General features: G+C 33.6%; 1 protein-coding gene across 1 annotated transcript; it reads left to right on the forward strand.

Annotated features, from left to right (window-relative positions):
- The first annotated feature begins 3,583 nt into the window (after positions 1-3,583).
- Positions 3,584-17,216, forward strand: LOC140056905 (tubulin monoglutamylase TTLL4-like). Its single transcript, XM_072102431.1, has 18 exons — positions 3,584-3,676; positions 5,016-5,727; positions 6,004-6,098; positions 6,520-6,628; positions 6,830-6,978; positions 7,369-7,479; positions 7,977-8,053; positions 8,560-8,754; positions 9,262-9,473; positions 9,815-9,937; positions 10,378-10,476; positions 10,917-11,051; positions 12,124-12,252; positions 12,747-12,852; positions 13,366-13,576; positions 14,214-14,284; positions 14,465-14,553; positions 15,313-17,216. Exons 2-18 carry the CDS (start codon positions 5,135-5,137, stop codon positions 15,464-15,466), a joined length of 2,658 nt encoding a protein of 885 aa, XP_071958532.1. The 5' UTR covers positions 3,584-3,676; positions 5,016-5,134; the 3' UTR covers positions 15,467-17,216.
- The last annotated feature ends 436 nt before the right edge of the window (positions 17,217-17,652 follow it).

Consider the following 17,652-nt stretch of genomic DNA (forward strand, 5'->3'; position numbering starts at 1 on the left):
TTAAACAATAATTTAAAGGCAAACAAAAAAATTCTATTGATCATACATTCCAATAATTATCGATCTATAGTTTCCCCTATGTTTCATAATTTTTTTGTATTTTATGTGTGTTACACGAGCTTGTTGAAAATAAGCACTTTCTTATCAGTGGGGGATGGTTCAAATTAAAAAGTAAAATCCCTATCCTTTTGTACACAAATTTTGTAAATAGAGGCATTTTAAAAAACTATGAAAAATAAAAGGTATCACAAAAAATGTTATCAGATGACTAAATATAGGTAATATAACTTTTAAATGTTACGTTTCTGGTATTTTTATTCAACTTCAGATTTTTATTTTCATGCTATAGCAAAAATTATCCACCATCTTTTTTCACCTTCTAGGGATTCACCAGACATGTTATTACATTAGGTTAAACTACCTAACTACTGAAAAAAAAGTATTTCTGGTTTTTATGGCAATTTTGCCAAATTTTGTATTTGACCATATTATTATTATATTGATTTCTGTTACAAATATTTGATTTATGTACAATTAACCAGATATTATATATATATATATATATATAATTCATGCCTGTACCTGAGATTTAAGTATAGTCAGAATGCGAGAGTTAAAAAAAAGTTCATGATGAGTATTAAAATATATAAAACAAATTAAATAAGACGAATCATGTTAATCATTATTTTTCACTCTTCATGTACATTAGTGGTGTGCTATTCATTGCTTGTTTTCTCAACAACTTATACAATAGCAGAATACTCGTAAAGAAAGAAATAGACGACGCCCAACAGTAAATATCATGATGTTATCAGGATAATTAAATGAACCTTTTGGTTTTATAGAGCTCTAACTGACTCATTTATTCTTTTATTGGAATCAATAGTTCTATTTTTAGACACACACACTGTATTCAGTCTGTCTGCATTGTGAATAGTGATCTGAATCTGATATGACCGTTTGACTATAGTGCCTTAAATAATAATTCATGGTGAAACTGTTTCTCTTTTTGTTTAGTGTATGATTTGTATATGGATGTTCTATCCGAAATAAAGAAAATCTATGAATGAATGAATAGCAAGCCAAGACAGGAATGGACAAACTTTATAATAGTAAAAATATATAACCAACATCATGCACACTATATTGCTAAAATAATTATTTACAAGCAGATCTAGGCATAACGTCAAGAATAAGTTATTGGAGAGTATGTAGTAGGCCTATGTGCACGTACGTTCTAATTCTTGACGCAGAGACGTGTACAATTGCTTTTGCCGTGTTACCAGAACTCTCCTAATTGTATGAAATAATTGTAATAAAACAAAAATAATAAAATTACAATTTATGTTAAATTGATGTACAGCCTTTGGCAAAGAAATCATCATTTTGATAATAAGTTTATTAATCAGAAAGGGATCGTCTTGCTAGCTTGAAAGATATCTGAAACTAACTAACTCATTTGCATAACAATACAATTTCAATGAATTATCAATGTAGGTATTTGTGCTCATGACAACGCCTCATGATTAAAGACCATCAACTGGTACTCGTGACAAACAGTGAGTATTTAGAGATATTAAAACATAGCAAGTTCATATGTCAACCTAAAAAATACATTTTGCTAAATGTAACTAACTGTTGACAAAAAAAAAGTGCGATGTGCCCAAATATGGTAATGATGCTTAAATATGGTATTGATATGACATCATCATGTCCATATTTGGGCACTCACAATTTTTGTCACATAAAGTTTGATAGTGTAGACAGACCTTTTAGTCTAGATGCTGTATGTCAAATTATATGTCAAACCGTTGTAAATCTTATTAGGCCTATGAATATTACATTTTATTGCGTATTAAACTAATTCAAGAGGCGGAATTTTTTAATTATTACATTTTACATTACAATGTTACACAAACACAGGATCCCTGCGCATTATTGTAAATTAGCTAAAATCTACCGACAAGCTACAACGTGACATTTCCCCCAGTTTGTTCCGTGAGAATGGAATACGTGTGAACGCAGCCTTGAAGCATAGAGATATTATGCTAATAGTGAACATAATACGACGTCGTTCAATTCCGAGTATTATTTTTTCATAAACAAAACGGCGCCGTTTTCCGTTTCTTTGAAGTCTCAAAATTTAGCTTTATTTTATTTATTTACCAGGTACCTGTAATTCTGTGCAAATGATATTCCTAAACGTTGTGTTCCCATATTCAATTATATCTATTATTAATATAGTAAGTCCAGTACAGAAAATAATTTTTTTTGAGAAATGTTGAGATAGTGATAACTTTGACAATGTAGTAAAAATATGAGTGATGACTTGACTTTAGACAACTCTCTGGATAGGCCTTACACTCTACGCACTTTGCTGTTATGATGTCGGAATAATTACATTTCTTAATTGTCTTTGTTGTTGCCATTATCATTTGTCTTTCAGCATACAAGATTGTTGACATAGTATAGATTGATCTTTGACAATACGCCAATAATAAGGAAAACGTATGTATTTTGCAATTTAAATGAACCAATGTTAAGAAGATTCTTCTCTGCCCACGCGAGGTTATTATAATAGCTTAACGAGACCTATTATTAGTTAATTATTACACAATGTTCACAGTTTTAATTGGTCAACATTAATCAAAGTGATGTATGTCAAATAATTCGCTTTTGTTTGCTTTCCTCTAACTCGGAATTTAACATAGCTAAATGGCATAATTTGAACTCTGACATTACCAGAAGAAGGAATCTTTGAGAAATCTGAATATTCAAAATTATGAATGAATTATTGGTTCCTAAATAATAGGTAGGCCTATGTTTACAACTTAAATTTCTTTGTGCTCATTCATCAACATCATGAATATGTAAAAACACATTCGTTTTCAATGTAGCGGCCTTTCTTTGCCCAAAACCTATACCGTAGTTATCAACATAATAATTACTCACTCACCTAGATTGTTAGTGCTATGGATTCTTTAATGCACTTAACAGGAGGTGATAGAGAGAAAGTAAAAACAATCATTCCATACAATCCAATACTGAGTGTCGACTCATTTATCTAAGAAATTGCCTAAAACACGTCACGGTGGTATCCTTAGTCCTGACGTACTAGCCTACTCTTCGGCCATAAACTTGAGATACGTTGTTATTAGTTTTATAACTCATTGATACTAAATTGCTAGCCATGTTGTTAAAAGATAATTGTTCTGACAATGTTTTGTTTTAAGTCGCTCAACCATAGCCCTTAAAGTAGGCCAATCAAAGGTCTAGAAACAATTATATTTAATTCAAACTCAACTTAGGTTCAATTCCGACTATTGAATACAGAATAATAAATGAAAGAAGCCAAATGTATAAGCCTTTGTCGTCGCCGAGCACCTTATTTAAAATAATAAAGCCAAACAAATAACCAATGCATGAGAGTAAATTTCCGTAAGGAACCAATATTCGGAAAGCCAAAATAATTTGCATAACTAAAGGTGGTCTTTTAAATTACAGAGGGCGCACTTTATTTTAAGCTTTTCCCAGACGATTACTACAAAACATCATCGATCATCGTCGACACACGATAGATGGCGGTTCGTTGCTAGGCTGTATGTTGAGTTGTTTTGATTTAGGATGTAACTACTTTTCTGTTTGAGTTCCAACGAAAATCATGATTGTAATGAAGGTATATTAAGTTATACAATTATAGTTATTGAGCATACCCTAAATTTGTTTCTTAGTTGATTAAATAAACTTGAATAAGCTAGGCCTAACTAAGGCTAGTTTAGCCTAGTAGTAGGCTAGGCCTACTAGCCTAGTTAGACTCTTAGAGGCCTCTAACTAACTAGGCTAGCCTAGGCCTAGCTAGCTAGGGGCTAGGCCTACCCTCTAGGCTACTACTAGGCCTAGGCCCTAGCTAGGCCTAGTACTACTAATAAGCAAGGACCAGAACTCCCTGTCTTGACCGACTGGCTGGTGCAGTGTGGTGATGACTGATGTGGTCTGGCTTATCATAATTGACATTATTCAATTCATATAATTAATACTAAATAGGCCTAACTAGGCTTGGTGTAGTGCAAGTGTTATGCGCGATTTGAACGATTTGCGCAATTTGAAATTGCGCAAAAAAAATCCTTGCGCAATTTGAATTGAAACATGTGTTTCAAATTGCGCAAGCAACGTATTAAATTGCGCAAGTAATCTGCAAATTGCGCAAGGTTTTTCGACAGATTGTGAAATCATGCACACCCATATTTTTATAGTAATTTCTAAGAATGATTCAAAATTAAAGATAAATATCGCATTTCCTTATTTTAGTAGTGCAAATATTGTTATAAGTTAGCATACCGTCGAAGAACCGACGAAGGAAAACGAAGCGGTGGTGTTCCACCAGGCGGGCGTGGCGCGGCCGGCCGGCTATACTACTCTAGCCTAGCTAGGGTCTGGACTACTGATACTGACTAGGTTACATGGCCTAGCTTAAACTAATATTAAAAACTTAATTTTTACATTTATTTTGATTTATTTCAAGTTACAGTGATAATATTATTTAATTGTAATAATAAATGTTATGTATTTATTATACACATGTTATCTTCGCATTTATTATGTTTTATTTTGAGTTATTTAGTTTCCAATAAATTATTAAAATACCGATTGTCTGGTAGAATTTTGTTGCGCAATTTGAAAATTTACAGTTCGTTTTCAAATTGCGCAAAGGTGTCATTTTGCGCAAGAACTATCTTGCGCAATTTACAAATTGTGCAGCGCAATTTAAAATTGCGCAAAGATTTTCTTGCGCAATTTGAAATTGCGCAAGTTGATTGCGCAATTTCAAATTGCGCAAAAAAATCCTTGCGCAATTTTAAATTGCGCAAGAATTCTTTGCGCAATTTCAAATTGCGCAAGGATTTTTTTGCGCAATTTCAAATTGCGCAAATCGTTCAAATCGCGCATAACACAAGTGTCAACTGTCACATTTCTTGTCATGTTAATTTATTCTTTTGCTTGTCTGTATATTATAGGGATCTATGTGGAGATAAGATCAGTTTACAGGCCCAATTCTATTTTTGAACAAGCAAGATGGGAGCCTCTAATAAAAGCAGAAATACTGAAGAGATAAAATAAAAGGATAAGGATTAAAATGACAACAAAAGAAGAGAGAGATGAAATAAAGGCCATCCTGACACGTGGCTTAGAAAACCTTGCAATTCAAACCGGCCAGAAGCACCTTCCACTTAGAAGACAAACCCACAAACCTATCCTAAAAAATGATCAACCAGCTTCCACTTCCAGACTCAACGCAGGGCCTAGGCTTCCACCCTCAGGCAAATACTTCCGAGATCTCTTCAACCCTGCACGGCCCTTACCCAGGCCACAGGTGTATTATGATCACACTACAAGTTCGTCGTTGTCCATAGAACCTAGAGCACCCCCCAGAGCTGCACCTATACACCCGCGACCCCATAGCAGCAGAGGACCTCGCTATGGCCATACAAATAAGTTTGATACACGATCTTTGCATGGGAGGTCTTTAGAACCAACAGTAAAAGCAGCAATAAAGAAAAACAAAGAACCATCTGTAAATGGTACTACTACTACTACTAGCAAGAAACCAAAGAAAATAGCAAAGTTAATTAAAGTTAGTGACGATGCTGCAGATGAGGAGACTAAAGAACAGGGAGAGGAATGGAGTGATATAGATGAAGAAGAGGATGAGTTTGATCCCAGAGATAGGTAAGTAGTTGCTCCTACTAAAAATGTCATGAATTGAAGACTTTTCAAATGACACAGTAATCAAAAACATGAACACAAGTTGGTCATACCCACTTTACCGTTTTATTTACAATCATTCGGAAAAACATCTCATAACAGTATATAAATGATTAGGTGTGTTGAGGTTGGCTGTAGTGTCAACAAATATATTTTGGTTGATTTCTGATCCTGCAAAGACACTCCCTGTTCTCTCTTCCATTAGATCGATATATTTTGAATATTTATTTCTGCTTACAGTGAAAGGACACCGGGAGACGGATCATCATTTGATAATTACATCGAAGAAGAGGATTTGATGGACAGACTGGAAGATGATGATATTGCTGCTGATGGTAAAATAGTGTTTTGTTAATAACTATTAAACTTGATTTTTATGCTACAGTGCCAACAAACAAACAGTATAACACACGTGGAGCTGTAGCTTGGTGGTTAACATGTTTGCCTTCCAATCCCAAGGTGCAGTGTTCAATCCTGACCTACAGTAGCACCAGGGTTGTAACTCATAACTCCCTTCCCTACGCCTCAAATGAGACTAATTTTATAAGGACGATAAATTATTTAAATATTTTATTTATCTCGCTATTGGATGCATATAAAAAAATATAAATGTAATGCGATTTTCTTCTCAAACAGTAAGACATCAATGATCTTAGTAATATTTAAAATTGACCTATTAAATTAGCGAAAGCATTATAAGAATATTTAATCCATGGAAAAATTAGCCTAATATTCATTAATCATGTTGTGTTTCAGATGCTTCAGATGGCTATTCTATAGCAAGTACTGCATCCAGAACGCATTCTGCAAAAGAAAGAGGGCGTGATGACACAATCAAGGATGACTTAGCGTCCCTTGCAAACAGGTAAGTGCTTCGATTTTATTTGGACACTTAAAAACGTGCATATATAATGTAAAGTGAAGTTCAAAGCTAACAAGTATACTGTATACAATAATATAAATAAAAAAGCTGCATAGGCAGGACATTTTTTTTTTTTTTTTACAATATACATACTGTATATATATAGACATTTTGGAAGAAATCAAATCTGTTTTATTTCAACAGACTGGATCATGCAAGTCTAGGCAGCAGAGCAGATACCAGAGTGTATGGTGTGCTCACTACAGGTACAGATGATGCTCAGCCTAGTCTTACACCAAGCTTGTTCAGTAACATACCACCGACTATCAACTTTGTTACAGAAGAAGAAAAAAGTAAGGTCTCAGGAGGTTTTGAATGTGGCCAGCGTGGTGGTGTTTGGAGAACACACATTGTTTAACTTGGAAATATACCAAAAATTAATTAATTAATACAGTAGAACCCCTTCTCTGGTACCCCTATTAAGGGGACACTTTCTTGTGAATCCAACTGTGTAATATACTCTCTGTGTATACATTTTTGACAACACCACAGCCAACCCCTATTCAGGGACAGCCCTATTAAGGGGTCACTCCTATTTAAATTTAATACGGACACTTTGTTGGGCCCAGAAGGTGTTCCCTTAATAGAGGTTTTCCTGTAGACAAAATACATTAATTTGTTGATTACGTTTTGGTTTGTTTATTTATTTATATTTATTCTAACTAAAAATGTGTGTTTTGCAGTAACACAGTTACCTTGGGATCTACGTAAGTTACTAAAATGGCGAATGAGTCCGGTCACACCACAGGTCGTCAAAGGATGTATTGCTAGGTCTGGTTTCAGAGCTACTAAAAGTAAGTGAAGTATTTGTGTTATAAAATGGTTTTATGCAGTGCATTTTTCATATCCATAATGGAAACTGCAAAAGAAATTACAATGTTTTATAATATTTCAATTGGTATAATTTGGATAGAATAGAGAGATATGTGAGTAAACTTCCAGCATATTGCAATACTATTTCTTTTAATTTTCTTTTTGGAAGAATTAATCAAACGAAGATGATGTCACCTCTGACATGTTTGTTTTACTCTCAAAGTTTCGCTGCTTAGCAACACAGCTTAGTAAATACGATGACATGACAAATTTTAATTGTTCCATGACAGACAATTTCAATTTGATCAGAAAATTATAAAGACAAATTTTGCATTGTTTTCCTCAAAGACGTTTGTGTGTTGAAAGTATTATTTAAATCCATTTAGCGGTTTCCAAGTTCTTTAGTACTTTTTGTTTACAACAGTGCACTATAGTATGGTATTTTAGTATAGTAATTATTTTAATTTTGTTTCCTTAGAAGCCAATGAGTGGATTGGTTACTGGGGCAAGCACATGAAAGCATCAGGATTCAAAGCTCTTAGAGATTATCAAAAGGTAACAATATTAGTTCATTAAAAGAAAACGTCCAAACAGTCCAAATGTTTGTACTGTATCTAGATTACTCCAATATCATAGGAAAATTCTATAATATAGCATCACATGTCTTTCACATGTATCGCTTAGTATCATAACACCATAACCTAACCCTTAATCATAACCTAACTGACAAAGGGACACATGGGATTCTGTATTCTGGAATTTTCCTATGGTACTGATCAAACATTGTCGTATGTGGAGATACAGCCCTGAGAATCAGGTAGACAATTCTATATTCAATATCATATTTCTTCTTGAAGCCATAATACAATTATTTGTATACCAACTATACACATACTGTAGTTATGAAAATACTTTACTGAATTGCACACAGGTGTGAACACTAAATTTAATATCATATTTCGTCTAGAAAGCCATAATAAAAATTGTTTGTAAACCAATTTACACAGTAATGAAAATGTAACCATTCTCATCCAATACTTTTCACTCATTTAATTTTTTAGATGAATCATTTACCAGGATCATTTCAAATTGGACGAAAAGATCGTCTATGGAGGAACCTGTCGCGTATGCAAGTACATTTTGGCAAGAAAGATTACAACTTCTTTCCGCAAACCTATGTGCTACCGTCAGATATGAAACTGTTGAAAAGAGCGTGGGAAGACGGAGGAACAAAACAAAAATGGATTATGAAACCAGTTAGTTTATATTCAATCTCAATTTCTGCATCTCAATTTACCGACTGTATTTATCATACTAAATTTGTTATTTTGTAATGGAGGCTCGTTCAGAAAATGCGTTCTTGCACAAGACCATATAAAAGAAATACAATGTAAAAACACAACACAATATTACATATTTTTTACTATTAAAATTTAAAAAAAAATAAATTATACCAAAACAATTTATGAATTAAGCTTGTAAAATAATAATAATAATTTTTTTTAAAGAGTTGAGTAAAACAAAATGCGGAGTGGACAGGCAGTTTCCACTCAAGATAGATACAGATTCTATGTGGGATAAGCTACGCGTTTTTTTGCTAACTGTTACCGCTCGTCTGTGTAAATTGGCTTTAAGCAGGTTTATCAGTACTCTGCTAAACTAGTCCTAGTAAGTGACTGTGGGCCTATATTAAATTGAGCCTATCTTAGGAGTACGAATATACAATAATATTATACTAATATTTTTGCATATTTTATTTCCAGCCAGCATCAGCACGTGGGATAGGCATTAAAGTCATTCACAAATGGACGCAGATTCCAAAACGGCGCCCTGTCATCATCCAGCGTTATCTAGCAAAACCTTTTCTCATTAACGGCAGCAAGTTTGATCTACGAATATATGTCTATGTAACCTCCCTAGATCCATTGAGAATATATGTGTACGATGACGGACTGACCCGGTTTGCTACAATGAAGTATGTAGCTTGTATTTATTTTATACCTACAATTATATTCAATTTAACATTAAAGCAAAAGGTATAGACCAATTATAATACCACAGGCACATAACATATTCTTAACCACCTGTGATATGCTGGAAATTTATTAATTAATTTGAAACGATAAGATAAGGAAATCTGTGAGAATGGCAAAAAGCCGCCCCAATTGATGTCCTAACCATTAGACCAATTATAATGTATATACATATATATTTGCATTCATGAATAAATATTTGAAATATGAAATTACCTCGAATTTCATTTCATTTTATTTAAACAAGTTTGTATTACGCTTCATTAATCTTATTATTTTACAGATACTCGTCTTCCATGAAAAGCTTATCAAACAAGTTTATGCATTTGACAAACTATAGTATCAATAAGAACAATAGTGATTTCACACCAAACGAGGATCACACAGCGTGTGAGGGACATAAATGGTAGGAAACATTGTTATTGCATCAGATCATTACAATTACCTCTAGCCCTGTAGTGAATAAGTCTATCCAAGACAATCACTGAGCTTGCCTTGTCAAGATAGCAACAGTCCTTTGATCTTATATCTGGCTGTGACAAATACCAACAGTACTGTACAGCATACATATTCTTCATGCTGTGTTTGGGTAAAGGGGCGTGCAACTGATCATGTTGCAGCCACCAATAAACCCTTTGATCTCAGGAGCTCATCATCCTGTTGTTAGATTGACTTGGTCTGTCCTTCCATTGCCTATCTTTTGACTACACCTTACAAACATGCCATGACTATGTAGCTGTTGAGTCAAAAAGTCATTCTGGGCACGTGAATAAGATGCACAGAAAATTGGTAGACTGTGTAATTGTGGTATGAATTTCTAAGCCTAACTCATATGTTCTTTGGTAGGAGCCTAAAAGCATTGTGGGGTTACATGAAACGAATGGGTATTGACACTGCTCCAATCTGGCAAGATATTCAGAGCCTGATTGTGAAGACAATAATCAGGTATGTACAGATTCAGTGCACCTCTAATTAAAGACCATTTTGGAGTCATTTATAGCAAATCTGGTCTATATTTAGAATCAAGTAATATTTTATTAGATAATGAAGGTATGATGCATTAATAATTTTATAATTAGAATCAATTAATATTTTTTGATTGATTGATTTTATTCGATATACATACATAAAAAGTTAAAATATACAATTATGAAGGTATCATACATTTCTAGTGTGTCACAGAAACATGTACCCTAATTAATAAAAAATAACATTTTCAGAAAATGTTCAATTAACGCTGAATAGTTTTTCTTTTAGTCTGTCTTTTGTACGTTTAAAAATCTCATATTAGTATTACTCATTATTATTATTAAATTAGATCAAGATTTTCAGCAGGAGATGAAACTTGTGTCTTTTTATGTAACTTATTGTGGTTTAACTTTTAGTGGGGAGAGTACAATGAATAGCATGACAAAAGCAAACGTTAAATATCGTTACTGTGTTCACGAGCTGTTTGGCTTTGATATACTACTGGACGAGAGTCTAAAACCATGGATACTAGAGGTCAATATATCACCAAGGTAACGTATGCTGTTGGCAGTTAGAGAATCGCAAACATCTTTAAAATATTACTTGTGGACAATTCAACTTGAGAGTATTTTCAATTAGGGCGTACTATATATTCCAATAATTGTATCTTAAAACAACATACTTGTCAATCATTAAATTGTTTAAACATTAGTGTAATTAGATCTTAACCAAGAATACATGAGTTTACATTTCAAATATAATTTAATATCAGAATAACTAATAACTATAACTTTTAATTATCATCACACCATTAGTAAATCTATTTTTAGTTTTTAGTCATGTTTAGGGGTGTTGTAGTGGGCAGAGATAGATGGATGATGTGGCCAGCCTAAAATTTATTTTAACTTGCCGTTTTGCTCACCTTGATTTTTACCTATAGTAGCATCCACTCTTAGTAGCGTTTATAACATCCAAGTACTGGGTCTTACAGCCTTAAAGCGTTGTTTTCACGACACCACATGCGGCTATGCGCCAATCGATATGCGCATAGAGCTGGAGCGTGTGAAAGACAACCCATAACACAGACCCTAGTGTTTTTATACATTTTTTGTTTGCAATTATTGATTTTTCACATTGTACATGCCTACATTAAGGTAACTCTATACCCATCCAATGTTTATGACTAAATTGAACCAATAGCTTTACTGCAAGTCACCCCGCCCCCCCCCCCCCCAACAACCCAACAACAAGATGTTTCCCCTTTTCCATAAGCAATCTCCCCACCCCTCTACAAAACTTCAATGATGTTTCAAGGAGCTGGTAATACAGAAAAGAAAGAAAACTTAACACACACCTGGCAATAGTCATTATAAATTTAATGCAACCATTGGGGGGAAAATCACAATAGAAAAATCATTCTAGTTCGATTTCCTCAGGATGAATAACAAAACATAATACCGCCGTAATTATATCGAATGTCATACATTGCAATTACCCATTAACCTTTCTCTTGTTATGGTAATCAAGTTACATGATACATGCTAATGGCATGGCAGGCAATAATTGCCACAACAGAAATTTGTGATTGAAATATATTATAATAATTTCCTTCCTTTTCTTTAGTTTGCATTCTAACTCGCCGTTGGATGTGTGCATTAAAGGCGGTATGATTAAAGATCTTCTCAACTTGGCTGGTTTTCAGATTCCAGATAAACGAGAGGTGTACCCGAACCTTGCATCCAATGGAAATAAGTAAGCTGGAATTTATTATTATTATTATTATTCACAATTACACAGTCTTTAGAGGATAGGAACCACCAACCACACATTTATTACAGGGAGAGATGTGTAAAAATAGATTGATAAGTACATTTTTTATACATAGATATTAACTATATTGAATTCCCAATAAAAGATGCAATTTCTTTGTAAATTAATGTGTAACTAACTAAGATGTAAAATAATTAGAGGAATCGCACATACTGCTCTTAACAAATATTTCTTGATGAAAAACTTCTATAATATAACAATACAACAACAATAATAACAACAATACTTTATATCTTATGTCTACACTATCAAACTTTATGTGACAAAAAATGTAATGTGCCCTTATGTAGACATAATGATGTCATATCACTACCAAATTTGGTCATACCACTACCATATTTGGGCACATCGCACTGCTTAGATATTGCATACCTGTACATTAAATATGTATTGAATTACAGTATTCCAATTTTCAGTATGAACTATAAAGATGTTATAATGGATAAACAATCATGGATCACACACCTTGAGAAGCATGAACGGGCTAAACATGCTTTCTACACTCAAAAACACATTGATGATGTAAGTTAATGTATTAGGCCTACAGGGTCCCATATTAACAGTTGTCCCGATTGTTTAAAGGTTATCCAAGGACAAGTAAAATATTTTTAAAGATGATGATTTTGTACATGCCAAATTCTATACACTTAGATTCCTAGTGGGGATATGCTGTGAAAGATAAAGTTTGTTTTTATTAATATTTTTATAGTATATAAATATATTTCAAACCAATAGCAGTAAGCTAAAACTGTTTATTTTACAATGAAATCTAGAATTGAGTACAGTAAAATATATATTTAAAACATGTTGGTAACAGAATTACCAACTACTTCTGTTCACAAACTTTACTAGGGCAGTTTAATTTGACCTGGCAAACATCCCTTTCAGACCACTCAGTAAACAACCCCAACAAGTCGTAGTAAAAAATAAGATATTACAGTATTACACAACAATTGAAGGAAAGCTAGCTAGCTTAATACTCTAACCTTATTTTCGAAACTTAGTACCAGTAAACATTTTTCATTACTTTTTTAGCAATGTCGTTCATCTGTCCTTGATTTACTAACACCCGATGATATATGCATGCTAATAGAATCAGAGGATGAATTCAGTCGTCGTGGATCATTTCAACGAATCTACCCATCACCGATCTCCGCAAAATACTCACGATTTTTCGAAACAACACGCTATTACAATGTTTTGCTTGAGGAATGGGTGAATAAATATAACCGGATGCCAGCCAGAGGTTAGCTAAAGCTCTGTCTACACTATCAAACTAGTTTGACTAAAAGTATGATGTGCCCAAAATATGGTAGTGATATGACATCGTCATGTCCATACATGGGAACATAACATTTGTTGTCACAAAGTTTGATAGTGAAAACAAAATGAAACTTGGCAAAACATGAATAACTATAGTATCTCTACTAAGGCCTGTTTTCCACTAAGTGAATTTGTTTGCGCCTGCTTGTATGTATAGGTGTTGGTATTTTCATCTTCCTTTCTCTAGTTCTAGTTTTTTTTCAGCAAAATGAGTAGTTTGAAAAGTTTATGCTTATTGCTGAGCGAAAAATTGAACAACCAATCAGAGCTCAGGAAATGACAGTTTCATGAGCATGACTCATGTGAATCCAAAAGCTCAGCAGACAGACGATGAAAATGAAAATTGCATCTATTCTCTCGTGTGTGAAAAAGCACAATTGTTTTCTCTGCAAAATGTTGGATCCGCGTGGACAAATTTTCGCCTAGTGGAAAACCGGCTTTGGTACTGCTGCCGCAGTGCATGGCTTATGGTAATTAAAATATGACATCATCATTTAATACGGTATACATACAATGCCAATGACCTAATTGTTGTGTTCATCATCATTTGTTTGTCTTAGGCCTTGCTTTGCTTGAAGGCTATTGTGCTGACAAAGTCCACTTTAGATGTACTACGGATAATTCTCATGTAGTAAGTAATCTATCTACTTTTTTGTAAAAAGAATTATGTGTTTTTTTTTATTCGAGCTTTTTGCCAGACTATCATATTATTTGGATAAAAACTGTGAGGATTGCTATTTTAATTCTTTCAAATCCAATTGGATAGCACTCTAATTGTGGTGCATTAATGTAATACATTATTTTTTTCTAGTGGACTCCTATCTCAACAGTACTCATAGTGAAAGAACAGCGTACACTAAGTGCGCCCTCTAAAGCTTTACAAAACAATGCTACTAAAAGGTAAGATGCTAAAAATATGTAAAATTAAACTTGACCATATAAATGGGGAAACCGCAAATACTGTACAAATATAATTTTTAAATTTTAACATAAAATGGTGATGCCATGAGCAATGAATGTTGGAATGGCGCTATATAAATCGAACGATTGATTGATTGATTTATTGATCTACTAAGTTTTCAATTTGAAATTGAAATATATATTTATACTGGGTAACCTCTTCAGTCAATGACTGGTTTCCCAGAGGGCCCAGCCGGGTGATCAGTGGCTGTGATGTACTAATACACCTGGTTAACCCCCTACTCGTCTCGAAAGATGTACTAGGTTCTTTAAAGTGCACACGAGCTAGATGTGTACACTGGACCTACGGTTTATAGTCCTTATCCGAGAAGACTCGTTCTACCACCAGAACCATGGAGTGAGTGAGCCTCGAACCCCTGCCGATGTTATGGCTAGGTAATTACGGTTCCACTGTCTTAACCGCTCGGCCACTCACTCACTCACACAGCATAGTTGGTAAACTTTCTCAGACCACCACTAAATATAACTCTGTGCAAATGGTCACATGTTTGGGATGTTTTACCTAGTCTTGTGAAATGAAGGTTTAGTATTAAAAGAAGCTTGTTGAATCAAATTCACTGACATTATTGCCAGAATTATATTCCTTATTTCTATGAAACCTTTTAAAGTTTTATCAACTTTCTGTGTTTTCCTGGTAATTTTCTTCCCTTATTATTTATTCATTAATTTTTTCTGCAGCTTTTCAGCTCATTCTCTTCCCAAGATCAAGCGAAAGAAAGGAAAGCATAGGGATCTATCATCTTCCAGTAGCTCGGCTTCCGTCAACTCTCTTCCTAGTCGTCGACCTCATCCACCGGTTCCGTATGGAGCAGACACTCACTCGCCTGGTTGATTGAAAACATGGAGAAATTCCATATACAGTATAATATAAATCATTTGTTTTGTGCCTTATCTTAACACCCTAGCGATTGTGACCAAATCATACTACAGTACAGTACTAGTAGTGAAAACTCTATGCTGATTGGTGATTTGTACCAGTTGGAATATGCATATTCATAAAGGCTTTGTTGGAATATGCATATTCATAAAGGCCTTGTTGGAATATGCATATTCATGAAGGCATTGTTGGAATACTACATATTCATGAAGGTGTTAAGAGGAAAAGCCTGAAAAACTATAGAGATCGGAACACATCATAAAGTCCAAAAAACTATGGATCAAAAACTGCCCCTACATACACTGCCTCCAATCTGGTATCCAAACATGCATTGTAAGTTCAGATAAATAAACCTATTTTTTACAACATTTTTACTGTTTTTATTTTTTTGAAATAATTGTTATTACCAAAAGGCTAGCTAGACAACACAGGGTAGCTAATGTGTGACGGTTATTATATATATATATTTGTATTATTTAATTTGTTTATAGGTAGTTTAAATGAAGTAGGGGTGTGTTCCATAGAGCAAAAGATGTATTGTATGTGGAAGTGACTAGTTATAGTCTAAGGTATAACATACAGGAAATGATGTCATACTACTGTCAAAGGTTAAAATGTAATATAAAATCGGACTGAGGATTTTTAGTAACAAAAATGATCTGTAATAGTTTATTTAAAACTCAGGGTTTTGCTGTATAGAATTATATATTGTTTTTTTTAGAGAAGTGTGCTTATAAACCCACCAAGAGTAGGCCTATGCTACTGGCATAGTAGGCCTACACAACTTCAATCCGCCCAATTAAATATGCCTCCAATTATTGAAATTATTATACATTTATATTATTTTGTTTGTTTGGTGTTTTTAAGTGAACAAATAGCGAGAGTATATTTTCTAGGGCTACAAGGTTTTTTATAGGTTATAAATGAATAGCCTGATGCAATTTTTAGCTATTGAGGGGTACACTATGCATTGGTGGAATATTTAATTATGCAAATGACCAGGTGGTCACTCAATTATTTATATTCCATAAATGTATTATATTTTATGCAGCTATGAATGCAAATATATATATCATATTGCAATTTCATCTACCAAAGAATTTTTATCTATACTATGCTTCAATGTGGTTCTAAATTAAATAATATTATGCATGATGTAAAACGACTTTAGTGCATGAAATGAACCCCATATGTAGATATCCTACCTAACACTTGGGCTTTCATCTTTCATTGCAAACAGTTATAGCATTATTTCTAGGCAGAATTCCAGTGGCCTAACAGCTATGACAGCTAACTGGCAGGACCCAGAGGAAAGGAAGGCACTAAAACCGTCCAGCGTTGGAGGGCCAATTAGCGTTCCTAAACCAGGGGCCTTGCATTACGCCACTAATTCTTATCATTTGTTGAGTTAATATGCAAGATTGAATGCTGGAACCAACAACCAATCTAATCATAATATACAGACTAGGCAAAACCTACAATTCCAGTTTTTAGTTTGTATGTACTACACGCTGTATGACCCTTTTTGTACCCTTTCTATGAAAAAGCCAAGATATGCATCTGTAAAAATTATTTTAATGAATATAATATTGAATATGTATATAATATTATGATTTATAGTCTGAAATATACTGTACTTGTTTAAATAATAAATTCTTCCAAGTATTTACAATATAAAATGTGTTAATTTCTATGAAAATAAATCTTTAGATATTCTTTTACATTTATGTATTCTGTTTTGTTTTATTTTCTGCTGATGATGCTTTAAATGCAACATCTGTCTATCTTTTATATTGTATATATTGTATTGGTCTACTACTCTGCTAGTGATTCAAGTACAATGTTCACCTAATTTGCATAAGCTTGTGACTTACTGGAAAGGAGGAAGACAAAACTACTATGCATTTTTAGTTTTTCACTTTCTTCAAAGACATACCTTTTGGGAACAACTAGTACACAATAACTTTTACATCATAATTTGGGGATTGAAATTGACCCACCCACAATGACACCAACTTTTTTTAAAATAATCTTTTCATGAAAAGACTAAATATGCAGAACATAAGTGCCATTTTCTTTACATCGGATACTCTATATTTTATACACTAAAGATAGAATCAAAAACACTTGCAGCTAAAAAA

The sequence above is a fragment of the Antedon mediterranea genome, chromosome 1, assembly GCF_964355755.1.
Source record: "Antedon mediterranea chromosome 1, ecAntMedi1.1, whole genome shotgun sequence".
Lineage (NCBI taxonomy): Eukaryota > Metazoa > Echinodermata > Crinoidea > Comatulida > Antedonidae > Antedon > Antedon mediterranea.

Excerpts from the sequence above, each read along its gene's own strand:
- LOC140056905 (XM_072102431.1), top strand. The coding sequence starts at position 5,135 with ATGACAACAAAAGAAGAGAGAGATGAAATAAAGGCCATCCTGACACGT. Across the intron at positions 10,477-10,916 it reads ATTGTGAAGACAATAATCAG|TGGGGAGAGTACAATGAATA; the intron begins GTATGTACAGAT and ends TTTAACTTTTAG. Across the intron at positions 11,052-12,123 it reads GAGGTCAATATATCACCAAG|TTTGCATTCTAACTCGCCGT; the intron begins GTAACGTATGCT and ends CCTTTTCTTTAG.